General features: G+C 45.0%; 1 protein-coding gene across 5 annotated transcripts; it reads right to left on the bottom strand.

The window, feature by feature from the left end:
• Positions 1 to 478: 478 nt before the first annotated feature.
• On the bottom strand, positions 479 to 21,195 carry LOC108938358 (nucleus accumbens-associated protein 2-like). Of its 5 annotated transcripts, none has more exons than XM_018758887.2 (8): positions 21,029 to 21,195; positions 13,730 to 13,782; positions 13,059 to 13,157; positions 6,193 to 7,073; positions 4,755 to 4,931; positions 3,453 to 3,558; positions 2,260 to 2,357; positions 479 to 2,102 (listed from the first exon to the last, which is right to left on the bottom strand). In XM_018758887.2, the coding sequence occupies exons 4-8, from the start codon at positions 7,022 to 7,024 to the stop codon at positions 1,576 to 1,578; spliced, it is 1,740 nt and encodes a 579-aa protein (XP_018614403.1). In that variant the 5' UTR covers positions 7,025 to 7,073; positions 13,059 to 13,157; positions 13,730 to 13,782; positions 21,029 to 21,195; the 3' UTR covers positions 479 to 1,575. The 5 variants fall into 5 exon arrangements, with proteins under 5 accessions (XP_018614403.1, XP_018614402.1, XP_018614404.1 ...); XM_018758886.2 differs by lacking the exon at positions 21,029 to 21,195 and adding an exon at positions 14,462 to 14,667; XM_018758888.2 differs by lacking the exons at positions 13,059 to 13,157; positions 13,730 to 13,782 and having other exon boundaries at positions 6,193 to 7,076.
• Positions 21,196 to 22,289: the final 1,094 nt, after the last annotated feature.

Below are 22,289 nucleotides of genomic sequence, written 5' to 3'. Positions count from 1 at the left end.
TTGTTTTAAAAAAAAAAAAGGGAGGAAACAAGTCAAGCAGGTGAAATGGCAGCCAATTCTCTTTTTTTTTTTTTTTTGATGTAGGCAGCTCCAAAAGCCACAGTTTCAGTATCTTCTTGTAGTGCAAATGGAATAAGCCAGCAGGATTTTCATACTTCATCCTATTGAGCTCATTACACACACATTTAAAAAAATAAAAAAATAAAAAAAAATAAAAAAAAAAAAACTTGTGGAAGAGTCTAATACCCAGGGGTGTCCCCTCACCTGGGCAAATCCCTCAGTGTCACCACAGTGATACTCACCAGTGGCTCTTGAAAAAGTGCTTCACAATGCTCTGCACATCCCCCAACCCACCCTGTGCAACACTCACCATAGTTCATTTCCCAACATAAAGAGAGACCGACTTTCAACAACTATACATCTTCAAACAACTGTACAACTCCCCCCCCCCCCTCGATTTGCACATAAGTTAGTGACCTTTATTAGTTTTGCATGCAAGTGTGTTTTCTGTGTGACTGATTGCAGTTCGTTTTGTCTTGGTATGGACTTCTTCAAGTGGTTCTGGCAACTACAGGCGAGCAGATGACCTTTGGATGTTCAACACATGCCCACATTCACGTCTTTCTGAAGTGAGATCCTTACAAGTCATAAAACCTATTTAAATTAACTGTCCTTGTAAAGGTACCACAGGGCTTCACATGTCTAGGAAAAGCCCTTTCTTATTTCACCAATGCTGATCTTTGGTGAAAATTTTAATCCGCGCCCAAAGTCTACAGAGCAATATTAACAAGCACCCCATCTTCCTTTTCTGTAATTTGTAGCAGAGAAAAAATGGTTTAAAGTCAGAATGGCTACCAAGATAGATCCTGTAATTTGAAAATGTAGGAAACATGTTGTAGACCGAACAGACATCTAGATTTTTATTCCGTGCAAAGATATGCAATTTTCCCCTCTAAAAGGAATAATCCCTGTGTACCCTCTAACAGGAGGTAAATCCCAATCCTGTAATCTTCCAAAATTCCCATCCTAAGGGTTTTAAATTAGATTCCTGGCATTTTTATTTAAAAAAAAAAGCAGAGAAAAATCTTTCATTCATTATTAATACACACACTCCAATATTTCTCCCCCACCTACTTTTCTAAAAAGCTACATTTTAGAATATGAACGTATTCATATATACTTCTCTATGAAGCACTTAAAAAGAAGGAAATAATACTTTTAAGAGTAGTTTTATACTCAGTGTATTTTTTAGCATGATGAGAATTTGTTTAGGCAACAACTAACAGGAATAACTGGACAGCAAAAAAGGATTCACACAGAAGGTCCTACAATGACAAGGGTGTGCATCTCTTAGAAAGCTGTGTTTGTGTTTGCATGCATGTGCCTTTGTCTGTATGCGGTTCATTTTTCGGCACCCTCTCCACCATCCACTACAGGTGTCTTGCTGATGCGCATGATGCGGTTTTCCAGAGCAGCACATTTCAGCATGGCAAATGTTATGCGCCCTGTGGTACGAAGTTCCCTTTTAAGGGCAGAGAGGCTGAGGACCGGGTGTTTGCGGAGGCCAAGGTGGCCTCACTGGCCATTTAAATGTAGGCCCTCCGCAGCCTCTTCCCCCTGCTGATCGCCAGGTGTCGGGGGTTGGCAGCCATCTCCTCCCGGCTCGCTCCCCAGAAGAATTGGGGGTGTTCCTTCCACGCTTTCTAGTGGAGCCTCCTCTTCCTCCGGCTCCTCCTCTGCCTGGGGCCCTTCCAGCTCTGGCTCCCCGCCCTCAATGCTGGCCCCTGGACTGGCCCCAGAAAACTGCAAGGGAGTCCTCAGTGTCTCTTTGCGCTCTGTGTAGAGCCGCTGCTCAAAGCTCAGGTTGGTGGGGATCAGGGGTTTGAAATCAGCTTCAAAGGACAACGGCAGACCAGCCCCACCCACGGCATGCCCTACGCCCATAGCTGCTGTCCCCCGGTAGACTTCCATTCCATCCGGGAGCATGGACTTTATCTTAGGCAACCAGCGCTTCCGCACCCGCCGGGCATTGGTGCACATGTCCGCCGCTATTACATTCATCTCACTCTCCTTGAAGTTAGGAGCAAAGTTCTGACAGTAAACTGCAAGAGGGGCAAGAGAAAAGTAGAGGAAGAGGGTACAACAGCTATGCTTCATCAGCACATGCACAGGAGCAGATATACATTCAAAAAGTTCAAAGAAAAAACAAGCTTGACATAACACTGTGAAACGGCGCATGTGAGGGTTGCGAAGACTCACGCTTGACAGCATTGAGAACGCGGCTGTCCAGGGGTTTCCGACTGGGATCGCTGGTGGAGGACCGAATTCCAGTCCCACAACTATTGGCCAGCGTGTTCCTGTTGGGGAAGCACCGTAATTGACTCACGGGACATCACAGCCACTATTTTCACCCTTTCAACACATCCATGTGCAGAACTGGCAGATCCCCCGGTGTGCACAACCCAAAGACTTGTGCAAGAAGACAACCGTAAAGTGCTTCCATATCCTCCCTTTTACCAAGGAACCCACATGACTGGTCCCTATGAGTCAAACTTGATGGCACTTATCCTACTGCTAAAGTGTTAATGGAGTTAACTGAATGAATATGTACTCTTAAGTCAGGAATATCAATTGAACACCTTATTCAGAAACATCTTCCATACAGGTCACACTGTATTATGGGTCTTCGTTCTACTTCAGGACATTATTTAATACTTTTAATTGTACTCCTAAAGCCGCTGGACAGATTACTGAGGTCTTCATAAAAAGTACCACAATAATCACGTACTCTACAGCCTTTTCCATGGAGGACTGTTCAAAACTATTAACTATTGTCCTGCAGAAACATGAGTAATATGTTAGTCTTAACCCTTCTTAAATTTTCACTGCTATTTGGGAATTTCAGTTGTGTAATAATTCTTCCTGAAACCGCACCACACGTCCTCCCGAAGACCTGAAGGGCAACGTTCTTCCTCCCCTGAAAACTCACAAGCCGACTGCTATCTGCACGCATTACAGGTCACCTGACGCCGTCCTGGTGCACTAAAGTTGCCGGAGGATTGTCTGTACCGGTTGAAAAAAATAGGAAGACCAATAAAACTTGTGCAACACAAATACCGATGACTGATGAATGCTGGTGTCTCACAGTACAGGGAGTACCTATTGGAAGAAGAGCTGCAAATGCCGGGACGGTGGACACCGTATACAAGGACCTTTTCATCTGGCAACCAGCGATTTACAGCCTGCTGCTCCGGACCACTCAGTCAGTTATTGTCATTTTGCCATCACTCTATGATTCACATGTCTGGAAAGGAGTTTGATTGGGAAAAGAGCAAAGAAAAGAAAAGAAAAAAAAAAAAAAGAGGATGTTCTGATAGCACTGCAGAAGTGACTAAGAGCTGACGTGTGTACCGCGAAGGAAGCAGAGCCCTGGGCTTGATGGCTGAACCCACCTGTCGAAGAAGGTGGCCAACAGGCGCCGCAGCAGCACTTTGTGCTTGATCCCGGCGCACAAGTGGCAGTTCATCAGCTGGCCGCGAGTCATGAACACGCCGGTGCCTGGGACAGAGAGGGCAGTGACGTCACATGTGCCGTATCAAAGGAGGCTTTCAGTAACCTCTATGTTACACCCACCCTCTACCCCCACTTTCCACAGCTTCTCATTCCTCCCACTCAGATTCACTCCGTTTCGGCTTCCCAGCCAGCAAAGAAAGCTGCAGAGTGGCATCGCTCAATGAGACAAGTGCACAGCCAGAGAGCTTGCCCTCAGGAGCACCTAGCCACTGAACAGCTTAGTGCCAACAGCTGTTGCCTTGCAAGCAAATGACCAGGTTTGAGTCCAACCTCGTATGTTCTTACCTTCAATTAGAGAAGAAAATTTCCTAGTCGTGCTCACAGATAAAGAGGTAGGCTGGTGCATAAATGTAACACTGTACACCACCATGTACTAAGTAACAGTTAGCAGCTTGCTGTTTGGAATTCACTTATCAACACATTAAAGTCTTTACGTAAAGACTTAATAAGCTGAAATAAGTTTGGAATTCTAAATACCTTTGCAGGTCTTCCCCCCCCCCCCCCAGGAGACTTATTCCAGCAAATTCATTCAAGAAGGTGCTGATTAGATTGGGGAATGGGGAATATGGCAAAACAAGCAATAACAGCAACAAGCCAGGTTTAACAAAGCATCAATTTTATCGGTTAAACAGAAACTCACTGGTCAGATGTTCACTTATGTAAATTTTGAAGGAAACTTAACATGGAATAACTTGTGCCTGGAACTCTGACTACAGACATCTTCTACTTTTCTGCTCGCTTTCCTGTGCGTTTCCACCCTCTACCATTATGCTCCACTTTACACTGCAGCAGAGCACATTATGCATGTCTCCCAGGATTTCGCTGCAGAACATTGTGTCTCTCTGCTCTCTCCCAGGACTATGCTGCACCACACTGCACAGCTCTGTGTTCTCGCCCTGGTTTATGCAACACAAGACAGTCCAACTCTGTTTTCTTCCAAGATTTTGCTGCAAAATACTGGCTCTGTACTCTCTCTCTGTAGGCTATGCTACGTAAGAATTTCTCTTTTCTCTAGCAGGATTTTATTGGCGAAATCCACACAGGGACAGTGTATTCTGTCCCTGGATTCTGCTGCAGAATATCTTGTGTCTGTTCTCTCTCTCCCTGGTTTATGTTACAGTAGGGTGTGCACACCTCTGCTCTCCTCTGCTCTCCCAGCAGCACGCCAAGCTGCGGCATACCTGCCACCAGCTCCAGCTTCTCCCCTGGATCCCCCTCGGAATACAGCTTGGGGTGGCAGCGGTAGCCGATCTGGCTGATGAGACTAGCAGGCAGTGCCACCAGGTCTCGGCGAATGAGCACACAGGAGCGGTTTTCCAGGGACAGGGGAATGCTCACTGGGTCTTGTTTGTCCTGGACTGAAACAATCAGAAGTTTAACATACGTGTTGAAAAAGTTGTAAAAAACTCTTCTTCTGTACCGTTTTGATATGAGATCACACTATCATTAATAAGTTTCATAAAACACAAAACAGAGCCGTTGAGACAGGTTTAAGGTACTTGTAAAACTACGATATTGCTGTGCTGCCTTTTGTTTTTTTTTTTTAAAACCGAAATATCGTGCAGCGGGCTCCTCTCAAGTTCTGTTTTATAACATTGCAAAGGACACTGCCTTGGACAAAAAGCACTGGCTCAACAGCTTATGAATGCAATCAGGGCTGGAAGTCTGTTCCTAACACAATATGTTTGTAATTCCCAAGTCAGTCTAGATCAAAAAAGGTTAATATAGACATTCCTCAGTTTATTCATTGGTTAGGTTCTGTACAAAACTCAGATACAGGTCTAAAGAAAAATTTGCTGGAAGATTGCAAAATTTGCTTCAAGATACATTAAAACTCACTAAGTTACTGAGAATTAAATAAAACTATTTAAAGAGATAAACGCATGCAGCGTTCACCTGAACACGAGCCGTGTTAAATGAGTTGAATTAATTCAGTTCCACAGACATTTAGGTGTTTTACTCAAACCTGCCAGCTGGGTGCATAAATATAGGTCTTGTTCACTCCACGAGAAACAGAAATTTTTAGAAAAGTGAAGAAAGTGGTATTAGAAATGAAGTGGAAGAGGTTTGTCTCCTTAACGGGAACTACAAGGAGCAAGTGTATTTTAAAAACAGATAAAGGACAACACATCTTCATTCATTTTCCAGTGTTTTTCATTTATGTCCCATTTTATAACAAACTTTTAGGGTAACAAAAAGCTTGTCACAAAATGAGGAATTCCTATAACCATCATTTGTACCACCATCACTCAAACCAACAGCATGAGTGTTTTATCATTTGATAAATATATTAATACCAACATTGCACTAACACATTTAGTGCAAGAAGAATTGCAACTGCTTTTTGTATCATTATGTATTATGTTTTCATAGATCTTCTCTTTTGTATATTGCATCTGTCCGCATGGCTAAACAAAACAAAAACAAATATGTGGTGGCTTCTATGCAGTCCTTGTAAATCTGTTATGTTCTCTCAAATGTTTAGTTCTCCTCACATGCCAAAAAAATCAGTTTCTGACCCAAATTCTAAGTACTCAACAAGAGACACTCATCTATTCTGGATAAGGGCAAAGGTGACCAAGGACACGGATGACGAGAGGTGGCCGCGCTGATATTTACTGCTGTAAGGATTGGTGCGCCCATAGAGCTGCCCATAAGCATCCTCCGTGACGCTGTCGTAGGACTCCTCTTCAAACTCCTCATCCTCGTTCTGATAGGACGTGGGGCTGTCAGTAGTAGGGAGACTGGAGGCACCAGGACTAGATCGCTCTCCAGTGGCGATGGGGTACGGCTGCAGGCCTGGGAAGATGACGCTACCGCCAGCTCCTGTGTAAAAAACCGAGCCGCTCCTGCTGAGCCGGTTGCCTGGGCCCCCTGCCTCCCCCGTTACCCGTTTCTGCCCCATAGCGGGCAGCCCGAGCGGAGGCTCGCAGCCCTCCTGTTTGATCCTCCGGGTGGCAACAGGCAAAGAGATTCCCCAACCTGGTGGCCCTAGAGTGGCGCTCGGGTTGTTGCTGGGGCTCTGGGGCTCAGAGCCAGGGTCCTCCATGGTAGCAGTCTGGGAGTCACAGTGCGGCGAGTTGGCTTTGAAAACGAGATCCATGCCCCTTTCCACGATGTGCTGGATCTGCAGGTATCCTGCCGTGTACATGACCACCAGCTGCTCACTGGCTGCCATGGTCAGCTTGCCCGTGTAACAGAAGGACAGGAGCTGTTGGAAACAGGCAGGTGCCACCGAGGAGGGCAGCTCAAACTGCGCCTTGGAGCTGCCGCTGAACAGGTCGCGGAAATAGAGGCTGCTGGCGGCCAGGACCGCACGGTGGGCCTTGAAGGCCTGCCCATTCACCACGATGGACACGTCACAGTGCTGGCCCAGAAGCCGCTGCTCATTCAAGCAGCCCAGCACCGTGCTGCCAAAATTGGGAATCTCCACATGCAGAAGCTGGGACATGGTGGCGGCTTCAGGGCTTCACTGGTGACAGAGCCAGCTCGGGGGGTACCTGCTGGACAAAGAGAGACAGTCAGCTTCACTGGTCCACGATCTCATCATTAGTCTAGCAAGAACAAAAAAAAAAACTAATGGGGGGGGGATTTTTAAATATAGCCTTTAACCAACAGTGATGCTAAATGCAATTAGGCCTGTTTATATTCCTTCCCAGAAACCAATTAATCTGCCCTTCTTACCAAAATGTCTTTACTGAGCAATGCTGGGCTACATTTCCAGGAACACATACAGCAGAACTCCGAGCCCCACGCACCCCCTCCAGACACCGTTCTCTACGGTATCTTCGTACCACCTGACCCGTTGACCACAGTCCTCGTGAGAACATGAGAAAATGGTGCCCTGCGGCACAGGTTTCAGTCAGGGCACAAGAGGAAAAGGAAGGGAGAGCAAAATAAAAGGAGCTAGTCTTCCAGTCCCCTCACTCCCCCCCCCCCCCCCCCAGCCTTAAACTGACAAGCAACAAGTGCTGCAGCTGGAGGGAGCGGATCAATGATGAAAGGCGTGCACGCGGTCGGGGGGGGGGGGGTTCTTGTGTGCGATCAATGCACCATCTATATGTCGCAAAGACTGAGGGACAAACCAAAGAGAAGAGGAAAACAAACAAAAAATAAAAACCTGCTACTGCCAGAGACAGAGCGGGGGTTTGACAAGCACAAAGTTTAAGGACAGACACGTCGATTCATTCGATAGAAACGGAGCAGCAGGGTTACGCTACAGGAAATGGGTCCCATGGAGAAGAGCAACATAGGAGTACAGAGGAAATGACATTTTACATTTTTAATAAGCAGCTTATATTACATTGCATGTTTCTATGAATATCTACATATAAGGCATTACATACTGCAGTTACACTGCTGTCTATGGTGACACAGGTATATTATGAAACAAACAGAAGACATCACGGGTGTGAGAATGCAGATGAAGGGAACTGTCACGAAACACAGAGTCTGTGACTGGGCTGGGGGGGGGGGCTCGAGTGTAGTGAAGTATATCAATATTTCTTGTCGATTTACTTAGCAAATGTCGCTGTCCAGAGGGACAGCTGTAGAACGCAAGGCTGGAAAAGGCCTGAAAGTGAGAGAAAGCCTGCGGGGGGGGTGTTCCAAATATGACAGCACGGCGAGTGATCCTGGGGGAGTTTTGTTTGAGACTCCTTCTCCTCCCGCTCCCCTGCCGTTTGCACGGGGTGGGGCTACAAGGAGGCACAGACACATTCTATATCTGCAAAACAGCCGTGTTCCGTACGCAAGTTTCCGAACGACGCCGAAAGGCATTTAGCTTCCCTTCTTCTCCGGCGCTTTGATCAAAACGCAGAAGGCAGCCAAAGGAAACGCACGACGGAAGACAAAGAAGCGGGACATGAATTTCACACACGCGTACATGTGCGGAAGGTCTCGAGCACCACGGATCAGCGCCTGCACTCGACACAAGAGGGAGCCTTACTGGTTTTTGTCCGAGGGTGTAGATAGCCCTGCTATTCTGCCGCGGTCATCCATGCACGCGCTTCATGCGCCACAACTCCTCGTGTTTCCAAGCGCTCGGCGCGCCGCGTGGCCTCAGGAATCCTCCCTAGCCCGCACGCCCCCCCCCCCTCCTCCTCATACCACTTTCCTGAGGCTGCTGTCTGGCTGCCAATTAATGCACAGAGCTGCATTGCAGTCCCTGCCACAGCCAGGCATGCTGGGTACAGAGTCTACAGACATGAACGTACGTGCCAGCTGGGGAGTGCGGAATATGTCGAGTCAGGCAGACAGGACACCGCGCTAAATATAGACTTTGTACATCTCTGATAAAATAAGAAATGGCCCCATTCCGCTGGACCGCTGATTCATGGGAGCTGCCTGCCCTTTACATGTTCTTGTTTAGAACACCGAGTCACGCAAGGACCTATGTGGATGATATTCTCAATTTGGGGGGCACGGGTGAACCCATGCAGCGGGAGCTGAGGTACCAGAGCAGCTGAGAACGCTTTGAGCGGAATGCGGGACGCCAACCACATGGCGAACAATTGCTGACGGACCGCCGCTTCGTCTGATCGCGGCAAAGTTCACGTCTTTAAATCAAATAGGAAAAACAGAGTTGCAACTGCTGCTGTCCCCATAATAAAGAATGGTCATCTGGTGCCACACACACACAATCACAGACGCACAGTGTTCATACGCCTCAACGTCCACACACAATTCCATCCACGTTGAAGCAGCAGAGTTCCCTGGCAACAGACGTGCCAATCGGGGCTGAGGATGTGCCGCCTCACAGAGGCTCAATTGTGACGGGTGGGTGGACGAGACTCGGGATGCACGGCAGAATCGGCACTGCGCCTGTGGCACCGATTGAGGGTCCAGATAAATGTCTCTTTTCACTCCGAGTCGGGACTGATGTCTCCTAAGTGCTAAAACTGTCAGAAAGGCACTTTGACACAGTTTAAGGACTGACAGAAAGGCATAAATCACTAATAAACTAGCTCATTATTGTATTTATCGTCACCATCAACACTGAGAGCAGCAGTAATAATCATCAGGAATAAATGTTGTTCTCTGTAAGACATCCAAATATACTATAATGCATCACATACATTTGTTTATCTGATGCTTTTCTCCAAAGCAACTTAGAATGTTAAGGTACTTAATTATTTACCCATTTATACAGCTGGCTAATTTTACTGGACTAATTTAGAGTAAGCACCTTGCTAGAGGTGGGATTTGAACCTGTGCCCCTGCAGTCCAAAGGCAACAGCTGTAACCGCTACACTACTAGCTGTCCCCGTGTCCCTCAGCTTCTGTCACTGTTTATTATTCAGTCCAACAGATGACCATTTTTAGAAGAAGTGTGTTTCTTTAAAGGATACGCTATAATCCTAACCATTTCTTCTTCCATTATCAAAAACTGCTTAGACAATGCAGGGCTGCAGTAGTCCAGAGTTTAGGGCATGAGGCAGGGTACCCTAGACAGGCTGCCAGTCCCACCCACCCACCAAGGGCAGTTCAGAGTGACAAATTTGCCTAAAACATCTTTGGACTATGGGAAGAAACCCAGGCAAAAATGGGGAGAATCAGAAACCTTCACAAACTGAGCTGGGTCAGTCCCACATTTGAACCCAAAGCCCAGGAGCTGCGAAGCCCTAGTCTAACACTCTAATGGTGCTCCTCTACAGAGACCTTTGCACACCTCAGTTTGATACACATCAAAATAAATAAATAAATAAATAAATAAATAAATAAATAAATAAACAAACAAACAAACAAGTAAATAAAGCCCTGAGAGTTTCCACAATATCAGGCCAGAGAACGAAGCATGGCCCTCATCTCAGACCAGAAAACACAACCCAAAGGTCATTCCCTAAGGTCAGTTAACAAGGCTCACCTGTGGGTTAAAAAAAGAAGCTGTACCTGATACTCCAAAATGAAAGATTCATTTCATGGAACCAGCAGACAGCAGTCGGATTCTAGGCTGAAACCTAGCCCTTCCATACCTCAAGGTGAACGTTCTCCCGCATGGCATTCAGACACCTCCTCACACGGACTGCCAATGCTGTCAACGGACCAAGAGCAAGGAGAGCTCCATCCTATCGGAACCGTAGGATTTCCTCAAAGCAGTCTCATGAAAACACCTTTCACAGCACAACGAGGTAAAGACACCAGCGGATTTGTCCCAACACGTGTCCGGAAACGGGAGCCTTGAAGGAGCAGATAGAGGCACTACCAGGGCAAAACCGTACCGGTGCCCTTTTTATTCTGAACCCATAAAAGCATGAAACAAGTTCTCAATGTCAGGAACACAGATAAGATTTTGCCCCTTTTTCAAAAGAGCTTTATCACATTTCGCGAGACCACGTTGTGGAGGGATGGGCCGAGCCACTTATTCCAAAAGCGCTGCATTCTTTCTAAAGCTGCAGAACCAGCTTACATACAGCCACACAGCTGTTGCTACGTTTAAGAACTGATATAAAAGAGATGCCAGTTCCCACCCTTCTCCGTTCTACTTTTTGCAGCATTTCGTACAAAGTAGAAACTGGACTCCTGCAGAGGGCCCGTGGAAGATGATTGCTAACCCCCACTTACTATTACCGGGAGGTGAAGAGCACCACTGCCCATAAGCATGGGAGGACCGAGCCGGGACAGCCGAGTGAGCCTGGGTAGCCTTCAAGGGACCAAAACAAACACATAAAAAATTTCAATAAGCATCACGACGATGGTACAACAAAACAGCATCAAAGCTGATAACCTGGGGGGGGGGTGGCTACTGAAAATTTACAAACAGAGATGGCATGTACCGTAGGAAAACAAAAGTGAAACAGCAGGAAAACCACTTGTTTACTTTGCAATGTAAGTATGAGTAATTAGTGTAATCCATAGAAAAAAAAAAAAAAAAATTCCGATAATATTAATACACAGCTCTCAGCACGTTTCCTCGTTCCACTGCCCATAAGAACACGGTCATGGTACTGCGGTCACGTTGACACCAATGCCCGGTAGCCACGTGGTCCACAGGAACCCAGATTTTGTCCTTTCATTTTTTTCCGTCTGTGCTGCGATCCTGTGCGCGAAGGCTTGTCAAGGTGCTGTATACTTACTACACACTGACGCCCGAAGCCTGTGCCACTGTATCGGTGTACGTGTGGAGGCAACGCATATTTTCACGATACAGCAACACGGCCATAAAAAGTCAATTTATAAAGCTGCAGTGTTCTTCTGCCATTGAGTCCCTGCCTTTTAAGGACGAGATGCCAAGATCCTGTGTGAGTCAGCACTATTGTACAGCGAGCGAGAAGGAGACGAGAAAGGGGGAGACAGAGCGAGACGGAGAGAGAGCGAGCGAGAGAGATAGTGAGGGGAAAAACAGGAAGGTAAGAAAGTGAATGCAGAAGAGAAAGCAGAATACTTACTTATACCAGGTGTCTGACATAATGGACCGTGAGGATCTCGAGCACGTTCGTATTCCCCTAGGACTCTCACCTCATTTAAACCTCGCGGCACTTTAATGAGGCACACATGCGTATGTGCTTCACACCACATAAACTTGAAAATCTAATCCTCACAGCCTATAAAGTCGAATTTTAAAAAGGAAAAAGAAGCATCCGGCGAGGCCGTAACTAACCCCGAAAATAAGAGCAGTTCGCTGCCCGAGAAGAAAACATCCCTCACCTGTGTGGTACAGGATGTGAAAAAGAGAAGCTGGGAAATGGGACACAGAGATGTGGTCTAGTCAACACGCTTGGCACGGCCGCCGCAGGGCAGCTCAGTCCAAAGCCCGGCCCGACGGCCCGGCGGAGAGGGCCTCCCTCGGATTCCGGGCTTTTTCCACTGTGCTGGCACTGCCCCAGAGCGCTGGCATGACGCAGACACACCGAGCACACAGTCAGCAGGAGACGCGAGACACCAACCCCCTTCATGGATGCCACTGCCACAGGCCGGGTATCACTCTTATTTTTTTAAAAAAAAAAAAAAAAAAAAATATTGACATGCAGTACAAACTGTAGTGACTGCAGTGTATAACTGATAAGGAACCACTCCTCAGTGCCCCAGAGACTTAGAGGATTTTCTTTTTGTTTGTTCATGAGCTCCGAGCTTCTTCGAGCTCGATGTCGGTCTGACTTTTCCGCCGTTATAAGAGTTCGTCTGTTTGCCAGGATTCTAAGGAGACTGCAGTAAAATCCTTTTGCTTTCCTCTCAAAAGTCTTGGGTCAACGCAGAATGAGATCGGAGAGTAAAACAGTCATGACACACTCATTTCCAGCACAAACTTCTGTCTATGGCGTGTTTTCCTAAAGCAACCTCTATGACCCAGGGGTACTTCTGTCTCTCACAAACGTTCCAGGCAGTGATATTAATTAGCCGTTTACGTAATAACTTTGCAGGAAATATCTTGGCTTTCTGACTCATCTGATTCCTATTTAAAATGCATGTAGGAGCATTTAACTTATTTCGGTTAACATTTTTTTCTCATTACACAGATACGCTTAATCTTTCAGTCCAGTACTCACTTTTGTGTCGTCTGTTTTTCCCCCGTTTTCCTTAACAGGATTAGTAACAGTGCTTTTGTGTATAAAAATGTCTGCTGCATCCAAGAGGCAGCCATATATCTAACAAGGAGAAGGGGAGGACAAATAAATAAATAAAAATCAACATCCATACTCATTTCCAGCATTAACACAACTGTACAAATCAGCTCTACACAATTGAGAAGCTATAACAACAGGTACACCACTAAAGACATCAGTTATTAATGGAACATTTTTTTCCCAGTACTTCATGCAAGAAATCAATAGTAATGGACGATGCTACAGTTAAACATGGTGTACAGTTTGGCTGGAGAGATTTTATTTTGAAGGCACAGAGTAGTCAATCTTCTACTTCTTCAAACTGCCTGCACAATAATAACACAAACAATAAAATGTTCCAATTCCCTGCAGTTGTCATCCCTATACTCCCATACCTGAAGGTTCCACAATCATCAGCCTGCTGTATCAAGAGTCATGCTCTTGATCAAAGTAAATACTCAAAGTATACCTTTAGATATACCCCGCTTCACAAATGGGTAAATAAATGATAAAGGTGGCACTTAAATAATATGAGATCAGGGCTTCTGTTCCTTGTATCCCCGTAGACAGGATGTTCCCTCACTTTAACAAAGAAAAAACATGGAATTAATTACCTTTTCCATTCTAATGGCAGGACCTATGCGTTGACATGTTAACATCAGGATCTCTGCAGATACAAATCGACATTTAGAGGCATGTTAGCTGATGCCGACAATACCAAACAGCAAGAAGACCAAAATTAAAAAAAAAGAATTCCTCAAACGTTGTTCAGTTTTCATAACGCATCCAGTTAGCTCGAGAGTGATTATCATGGGTTTGCAAGTCAGTCTCATTCTGTCATTTCAAGTTTATTCTCTCCATTATATGCCTTAGAACTTACATACATCGCGATGCAGAACAGGACATCTCTGCGTACTTCATAATGAGCGATCAGATAAATGAGTGCAACTGACAATGCGCGAGCCAAGCAAAAGTTTTTTTGTTTTGCTTTGTTTTCTGAGTGATGCCTCAGCAAAGCTCAACCTCAGCAAAGACAATGAAAGCCATGTTCACTGTGACGCACAACAACAAATCCTGCCCTCAAGAGGTTAATGGAGAGTCTGGCTCGCCTTTGCAAACCAGGTCCATGAGCTGAACCCAAAACACACACAAACATACGGAGAAGTGCGGGACAAAAAATCTGGCTTCATTCAGGCCATGTGATATTACCAGGCATGATGCCAAGAGTAAACCTTACTTACCAGAAATCTCAGAGAAGAGGAAAAGCTAACAAAGACTTTTCAGTTCAAGAATGATTCCAAGAAGCACACCCAGGAAGGAAGTCTGAAAAGTGTAACATCACTCACATTTCAGGTTGGGCCAACAAGTCTGCTTTGTAGCGGCTTCACGCAGGACAGCTGGAGACAGGACCCGAACCGTTTGAGGGGAACGTGTTTATTTTTTACAACATCACTCTTCCCGGACAAGCTCCTGGAAAGCACAGGGTGAGCAAATGCACCTTAAACAGTTCCCTCCTAGACACTGTAAAGCCTCACCATGCTAGCCAAGACAGACAGCAGGAATTTTCCTCTCCCCCCCCAAACATGGATGTTTAGAAATGTATACATAAAGTGGAAGGGGAACAGAAAACACAAATTCTACCATCTAATCTTAATACTCATGCAGTATATGTTTGTTAGAGTACCACTGAAATGAGAACAGATCGCGAGTTAACATGACGATGTAAACTGGTACATGAGAATCTTTATCGTCTCACTCAGATGTTCAGCACAGCTGGCCAACAGCAGACACAAAGCTGGTGCACAAAACACCCGACTGTTCCTGCCCTGTATCACATATTAATGTCACTGTCATCTTGCACATTGCCTCACTCCCCACAACAGGCACTGAACGACAAATATTTCACCTAAATGTTACTAGCATAACCAAGCAAAACTAAATACATACCATGTTAATCCTAGGACTAAAATTAACACTGATGCTGTAAAATATGCAAGTCAATAACATACACAACTACTTTGTGAAAATAAGCTGGAACTATAACACTGGCAATACATCCATCCATCATCAACAACCACTTGTCTCGAGTGGGGTTGCGGCGAGCCGGAGCCTACCCAGCAACACAGGGTGCAAGGCTGAAGGGGGAGGGGACACACCCAGGACGGGGTGCCAGTCCATTGCATAGCACCCCAAGCAGGGCTTGAACCCCACACCCGCCACACAGTGGGCACCGGCTGAACCCGCCACGCCCCCACGACAATACATGATCTCATACAAAACTATAAACCAGGATATTTTCTAAATCAATTTAGATTGTGTCCTTGTTCAAGGTACCCAAAGGACCGTAATGCCTTCAGTGATCACACAGTTTTCATACAGTAGAAATACTCTTCAGGACCAGACATGAACTTACAGGCAGACATGAGGTTTTGCTGAAAGTCTGCCAGATTTTGAACTGTTGGTCAAACAAAAACGTACCATGTTTCACATTTGTTTTCTTAGATCACTGAAAATCTTTGATTTGTTTCTGTTACACCCAGCAGTCTGAACAATGCCTAGTTATTTGGGCAAATTTGACTCCCTCCCCCAGTCAAGGAACCTGTTTTTTGAAACTAAGTGTGGTGAATTTCAAGCTTCTTTTGCCATACCTTTGGTTGGACACAAAATCTGGTCCCCAACCAGAGCCGTAGGCAATTAATAAATAGTGACACTGGTAGCTGGTTCTCAAATAAATCACGTGGTTAAAGACCTTTAATGATTTTCTTGTGAAGAAATGGGTTTTGTACAGAGGTCCCACAAAAATGTGTTATTCAGATGCTTTGGCAGTGCTGTTTTCCAAAACAGTTCCCAAAGATACCACAGAACATATTAAGCTATTTGAACACATGCCCTTTTATCTGAATATTACACTCAAGCCAATATTAACATTATTCGAGTCTCACAAAGACTAATTTTTTAATATGAACTTTTTTGATTTGTTGCAATTATTCAGATTTTATGGATGCTGGTGCAGCAAATCTTACATCAGTACAACAGTTTCTGTGTATAAAAAAAACAAACATTGCATCAAAAAAAGTGCAGAGCTAATCTTCAGTATAATACTTAAATGTCAATAAGCACACAATGGACTAACAAACCTGACTTCCCTGTCACTATCAAAACTTTTATTACTGACAGAGAAGGGGGGAAGAAGAAAAAAAAAAAAAAAAAAAACACCACTTCTCTTTCACAGCAGAATAACTCTGTAGCCATGTGTCATTTTTGAAGCACTTCTAGCTTATGAGTTTCCAAAACAAAAAGGGCCAGTTCAAGGATTCAGATCACATCATGTTCACCTTTAAGCTGCCACCGTTTCCGAAGTGCTTTGAGTGTGAGGATATGACCCGAGCGAGAATTGCTGGACCACACCACGCATGGTCAACGCCCCCTCGAGCCTGCTTGCTGAGAGCACTGTAAACTGGTCTAATGACATGGCAAAGGAAAGAAAGGTGCCGTATGACCTCATCAACAGATGCTCATACAGACACTGTGGAACCTTAGAGCTCCCTGACAAAGGGGGTTTTGAGAAGCTTTCATGTGCCCACTGGACTTTATTTTATTTTGTTCGTGTTTGGTGCAACAGCTGCGCAAAATTTCACTGTGGTGACTGTACAATGAATAGAGGCCTTGTGAGCTTATGGGCATCAGCCACATACCTTTCAGCTGCACACAGGGCACAAACTGGCTCAGCTCTCAACCCCAGCCAGCCCACGGGCCCAAATAAAATGTCACTTCTCCAATGGCATGGCATTAGTGACAACAACCACCATATTCTAGCCTATCACTTTAATAGATTACCATAAGGTAAAACCTAAAAACATTCAGTATCCAACAAATTTCATCCAAGGTTTAATAACTATTTATGTTGCTGCAGAGAAAAGCATCTGCTAATGTTAAATGAAAAAAAAAAAAAAAAAAAAAAAAAAAAAAAAAATGTACTGACTTCAGAAACTGTACAAAGCAGAAACAAATAAGACAAAGTGCAAAGGGACGTCCACCCCATATGTCCATTGTACTGGGGCAATATGTCCTTTTAGAAAATTGTTCAGCACAAACCATCTTCCTTAACTGCCAAAACAAGCACAGACAAATACTATGTTCTTTAGACTGAATCCATACGTTTGCCTATCAAAAATTAAATACTGCTAATATTTCACTGGAGGCGCAGTCAGGGTTCAAGCCAAATTTAACTGTTGTGGTAAAGCAATCTATAATTTTGAAAAGTATGAAAAAGTTGTAAATAAGTTGTGACAGCTCCTTAGTTAAATTAACACTCACACGTTTTCAGAACCGCTTGTCCCATACGGGGTCACGGGGAACCGGAGCCAAACCCAGGACGGGACGCCAGTCCGTCGCAAGGCACCCCAAGCGGGACTCGAACCCTAGACCCACCGGAGAGCAGGACTGTGGTCCAACCCACTGCGCCACCGCTAAATTAACACTGATGGAAAAAAAATAATCTTAACCACAGCACCTAAACAGTTCTAACCAGGGTAGTGCCTGATTAATTAACACATTAAAATTATCCTAAATTTTGATAACTATTTATATAAAAAGATACACATGGAGTGCTACAGGGCTCAGTACTTGGATCCACACTTTCTCCATTGTATTCATTTAATGTTACATATAGATATTAATATTGCCATGGTGACTGCACAATAAATAACTATATACAGAAATCTTAGTTGCTGCACATGGTCATGAATTACTATATATTTTACACACACACACACACACACACACACACACACACACACACACACACACACACACACACACACACACACACAGTGAGGCTGTCACTGGGACTCATCACAAACATACTTTTCTTAAAATACATTTTTTTGTTTTCCTCTTCTTTGTGCTCAATGATCCATTTCCAGAAAACTGCAACTGCCCAACAATAAACTGGAGTGACTGAATCCTTGACTGAGTGCCTCATTTTTGTCAAAAGGAAATGAAAAGCTTGAAGGTTTAATGCAGAAAAGCTTACAGCAACAGAGCCATAATTAAAATCTCAAGCACTTAGACCACCAACAGAGCGTATGTGAAAGGGAGAGAAAGACAGAGCACATAAAACCAAAAACGAAGGAAAGACTCACAAGGTTGCATGCAGACTACACAAGGACAAGGTACTGTACTTTTGTCACATGTCAGGACTGCACGAACACACAGAAGCACCGTGGACAGAACTGCACATCATAACGCTGCCATCCAGCATTGTTCTGCTCCAAGCCTGACCTTCATCTCCTTTTCTCTGGTCTAATTAAGGTCTTCTCAGATGACTTACTGCTTTGACCAAGCATTTAGAAAAGAAAAAAGAAAAAGGTTTAACAAATTCTTCCTTGTCTTCGGAGTTCAGAACCTTCACGTCGTTCCGTTAACTTTTTAAAATGACTAACAGTGTCATACAGATGGGGTGCGGTGGCGCAGTGGGTTGGACCACAGTCCTGCTCTCCAGTGGGTCTGGGGTTCGGGTGCCTTGCGACGGACTGGCGTCCCGTCCTGGGTGTGTCCCCTCCCCCTCCAGCCTTCCGCCCTGTGTTATCGGGTAGGCTCCGGTTCCCCGCGACCCCGTGTGGGACAAGCGGTTCTGAAAATGTGTGCGTGTCGTACAGATCAGGGTTGCAGCGTCTCTCTCTCTTGCTATGGCCGGTCGCTTTTGATTGACCTGAATGCCAGTCTGCGACAGAAGGAACGCTGTCAGAGCTGCAGATCGATTTGTTATGCAAAGCATGCCCATATAGCGCTAAGCAAATTGACAATCAGCTCAAGACCTTCCAATGCGTTATTTCTTCACTCTTGTATACATCAGGCTTTAGATCGCAAAATATTGTGTGCGTGTGCGCACGAGTGCGTATATACACGACACACAACACACACACACGTAAAACAACAGTAAAGGTCCATGGCAGAAGGTGAGAGAAGCAAAGAGCGACAACGATCTTTGTGTAAAGCGACTCAAAGACCTCCAACAGTAACAAAATCCCTCTAGAGAGGAAGCTGTAAGCATTGCTACTTTCTCTCTCACTCACACACACACACACACACACACACACACACACACACAATGGGCACAAGCAAACACAAACCAATATTCTAGTTGGTCAGGTAAACAACTTCAGTTCTGTAACTTACACATCCTAAACACTTTTTTCCCCAAAATTATGACATAGGATGTCTTGCAAGCAAATAAACATTTTCTCAGCATGGGTTGAAGCCCCTGATCACTACACCCCAGACCCGTCCGTTCAAGCGGGAGAAGCCGAAGCAAAGCATTACAAGCAGCCGGTGCTACAGAGGCTACGGCTACTGTTTGGGATCCAAAGGCCGCAGGTTTGAATCCCACCTATTGCTACGGTGCCCTAGAACAAGGTACTTACACCAAGTTGTTATGGTAAAACATTACCCAGTCCTTATAAGTGCTTACCCAAACCATTAAACGGATTAATGATTATAATGTAAAATGTATAAGAACGCCAAAGATGAAGCGCTTTGCTTTGGAAGTGTGTGTGAGGTGGAAAAGGGTGGAGAGTGGAGGAGGAGTTGAGTTGCTCCTTCCTTGTTCCCCTTCCCTTGTGTGTTTTCCTCAACGTCTTCAGACACATTCTGGGGGTTTTGGGTGGTCATTGTTCGTGAGCGCTGGAAAAAAAATATCTGAATTTTCATAAGAGGCGCACGAACAGACACTTTTTATATTAATTAGACGAGTGAATTAATTAAACCCTCCGAGGCAGTGCGAACATGGGGAAAGATACCTGAAATTTGTACCTCATAACACACACAACTCCGCTCGCCCAAACTCCTTAATTTCGCCTCAGTTTTGGCAACCGGCCTCTTTAAAGTACTGTAGGGGAAATTTAAATTGGCTCTAGTAACAAGACACTATACAGCCTATTTTTCCTCATAATTATTATAGCCCGTGCGTATAGGAGCAATCAGAACATATTTTGATATGTCATTTTTCAACCAGGTAATTAGTTTTTAAAGTGACTAACATCCGGTCAAGCTCCGTTCACGCCTCTCTCCGCCGTTTTTATTTCCACACCAGTTATTGCTAAACTAGTCGGCGGAGAACTAATCGAAGGAATATTTAGTTTTTATAATATCGTCCTAAGGCTTGGGACGTTTTTATAACCGATTTGACTCTGATTCTGGTGGCGCGAGACAGCGACCGTGTGTCCTCGTGCATTCACTGCGAGCGGCGCCAAGTCGCTCAAGCACCCCCGCTTCGCTCATTTTTCTTAATCCACAAAATTGTTTCGCATCTTATAATTATGTTTATCTCTCGGATACGGTTCAAAAAGCCCCTTTTTCGCTGTGCTTCTCTGAGAGTTTGGTGGCGGCACGGGGGGGGGGGTGGAGGCGGAACTGAGAATGACGTAAGATCTTGTGAGCGAATTTCATCGCATGTTCACATTAAATCCATTATGTACTCCTGGCAAAGCGAAGGAAGAATAACACAGTTGCGCGACAATGTTCTGTTTCGTTACGCTACGCCGGGGCGCGACTTTTCCGCGATGTTGGTGTTCGAGAGCGGGCGTGCGCATCCCCGACGCCAACTCCGCGTTCACATTCCGCCACAGCGCCCGTTAATGTCGCAAATAAAGTTGGTTTATGAAATCAATGTCACTCACGGCGGGTGTCGGGGTGGGGAGGCGGAGGGACAACAGAAATACCAAGAAATTATTAAACAGTACTCTGCTGCATGCACCGATAGACCCTCCGAGTCCGTGTGTACAGTACAGGTAACTCCTTTTTTTGAAACAAACACAACAAAAAAGGCATCTAATTCATACAAACAGCGTATCGGATTACTGCAGGCTGAAAGGTGTAAGGAAGCGGGGAACGATAGAAGAAAAAGGAATGACCTGCTATGCGTGTCCTCCATAAACGCGCTGCTGCCTTGGCTGGACGTGTCACGGTTTGTAGCGCGGTGAAGTTATGGATGGTCCGAATGCGCCAAGAGGCCCCCGACGCTCTGTTGCCCCAACTGCCCCTCCTCTCTCTCTTTCTCTCTCTTTCTCTCTCTCTCTCTCTCTCGCTCTCTCTCACTGTCAGAGAAAGAGTGTGTGTGTCTCTCCCACACTGTCCAGGAAGGGAGTGTGGCGCACATGGACTGCTATCGCGCTACACTCTCCCTGACATCACTCACTTGGAGTTTTTAAAGACACAGACGGGTACTTCCAGGGGAACGCGCTCGTGTGCACGTAAACGTGAGCAATAATAATAATAGTAATAATAATAATAATAATGCCACCTTCGCTATGGTCACTTTCATTCAGGTACAGGTCAGTTCGTGTGTGGGACGCAAATTGTTTTTCAAGAGTTTTCTGCCCCACCTGCGTGGATTATTAGTGAGTCGATCTGCACACAGATCTGAAATGTCTTCAAAGATACAGATGCACAGGTGAAAGAGCAGAGCCGAGCCCCCCCAGGCCCCAGGAATTTGCGTGTAACGCCTCTCACTGATATTGGTCATATTTCTGGTCCGCACAACAAGAAGTTTTGCCCCTGGACTCGTGTACTTTTGGGTTCGAAAGAACAGCCTTGAAGGATAAGAGGTGGAGAGAAGTGGGAGACTGGAGATGAGAGAAATGCTGCTCCTTCCCTGTAGAAATCAGTGACTCCACATGTGTGCACTGTTCTTTACAACTGCTAAACACTTGACTTTCGGGTGAAATATATAAAACCGTACCCCTTCCTACAGTCACTCTGATGTTTTCTGCAATGAAACTAATTGTACAGGTCATTAGCACAGCAAAATTTGCCCCAAGAGACACACTTCAAATTGAATATATAAGGATGTAAACAGATTAAAGAAACTTTAAAAAAAAAAAACTAAAGTTTACAAAAAACTGTAAATAACCAGAAACAATATGGCCTGTCTTAATAATGAAATTAGTAAATTACTATACATGATATACATTTAGGCCAGTATTGGACCAAAAAAATGTATTCAGTAAATCTGTGAATTCAAATAGTCTCCTTTTGATAAACTGACATCATTCACAATTTAAATATAAGAACAGGAAGCTGGAAAAATGTAATTTTATATTTTTATGTAGAGATTTAACAAAGGTTAGTTTGTAAAGACCTAGCAGTAGAATGACTTATATGCCCTAAACAGCA

The sequence above is a fragment of the Scleropages formosus genome, chromosome 17, assembly GCF_900964775.1.
Source record: "Scleropages formosus chromosome 17, fSclFor1.1, whole genome shotgun sequence".
NCBI lineage: Eukaryota > Metazoa > Chordata > Actinopteri > Osteoglossiformes > Osteoglossidae > Scleropages > Scleropages formosus.
This window is presented reverse-complemented; position numbering and strand designations above follow the sequence as displayed.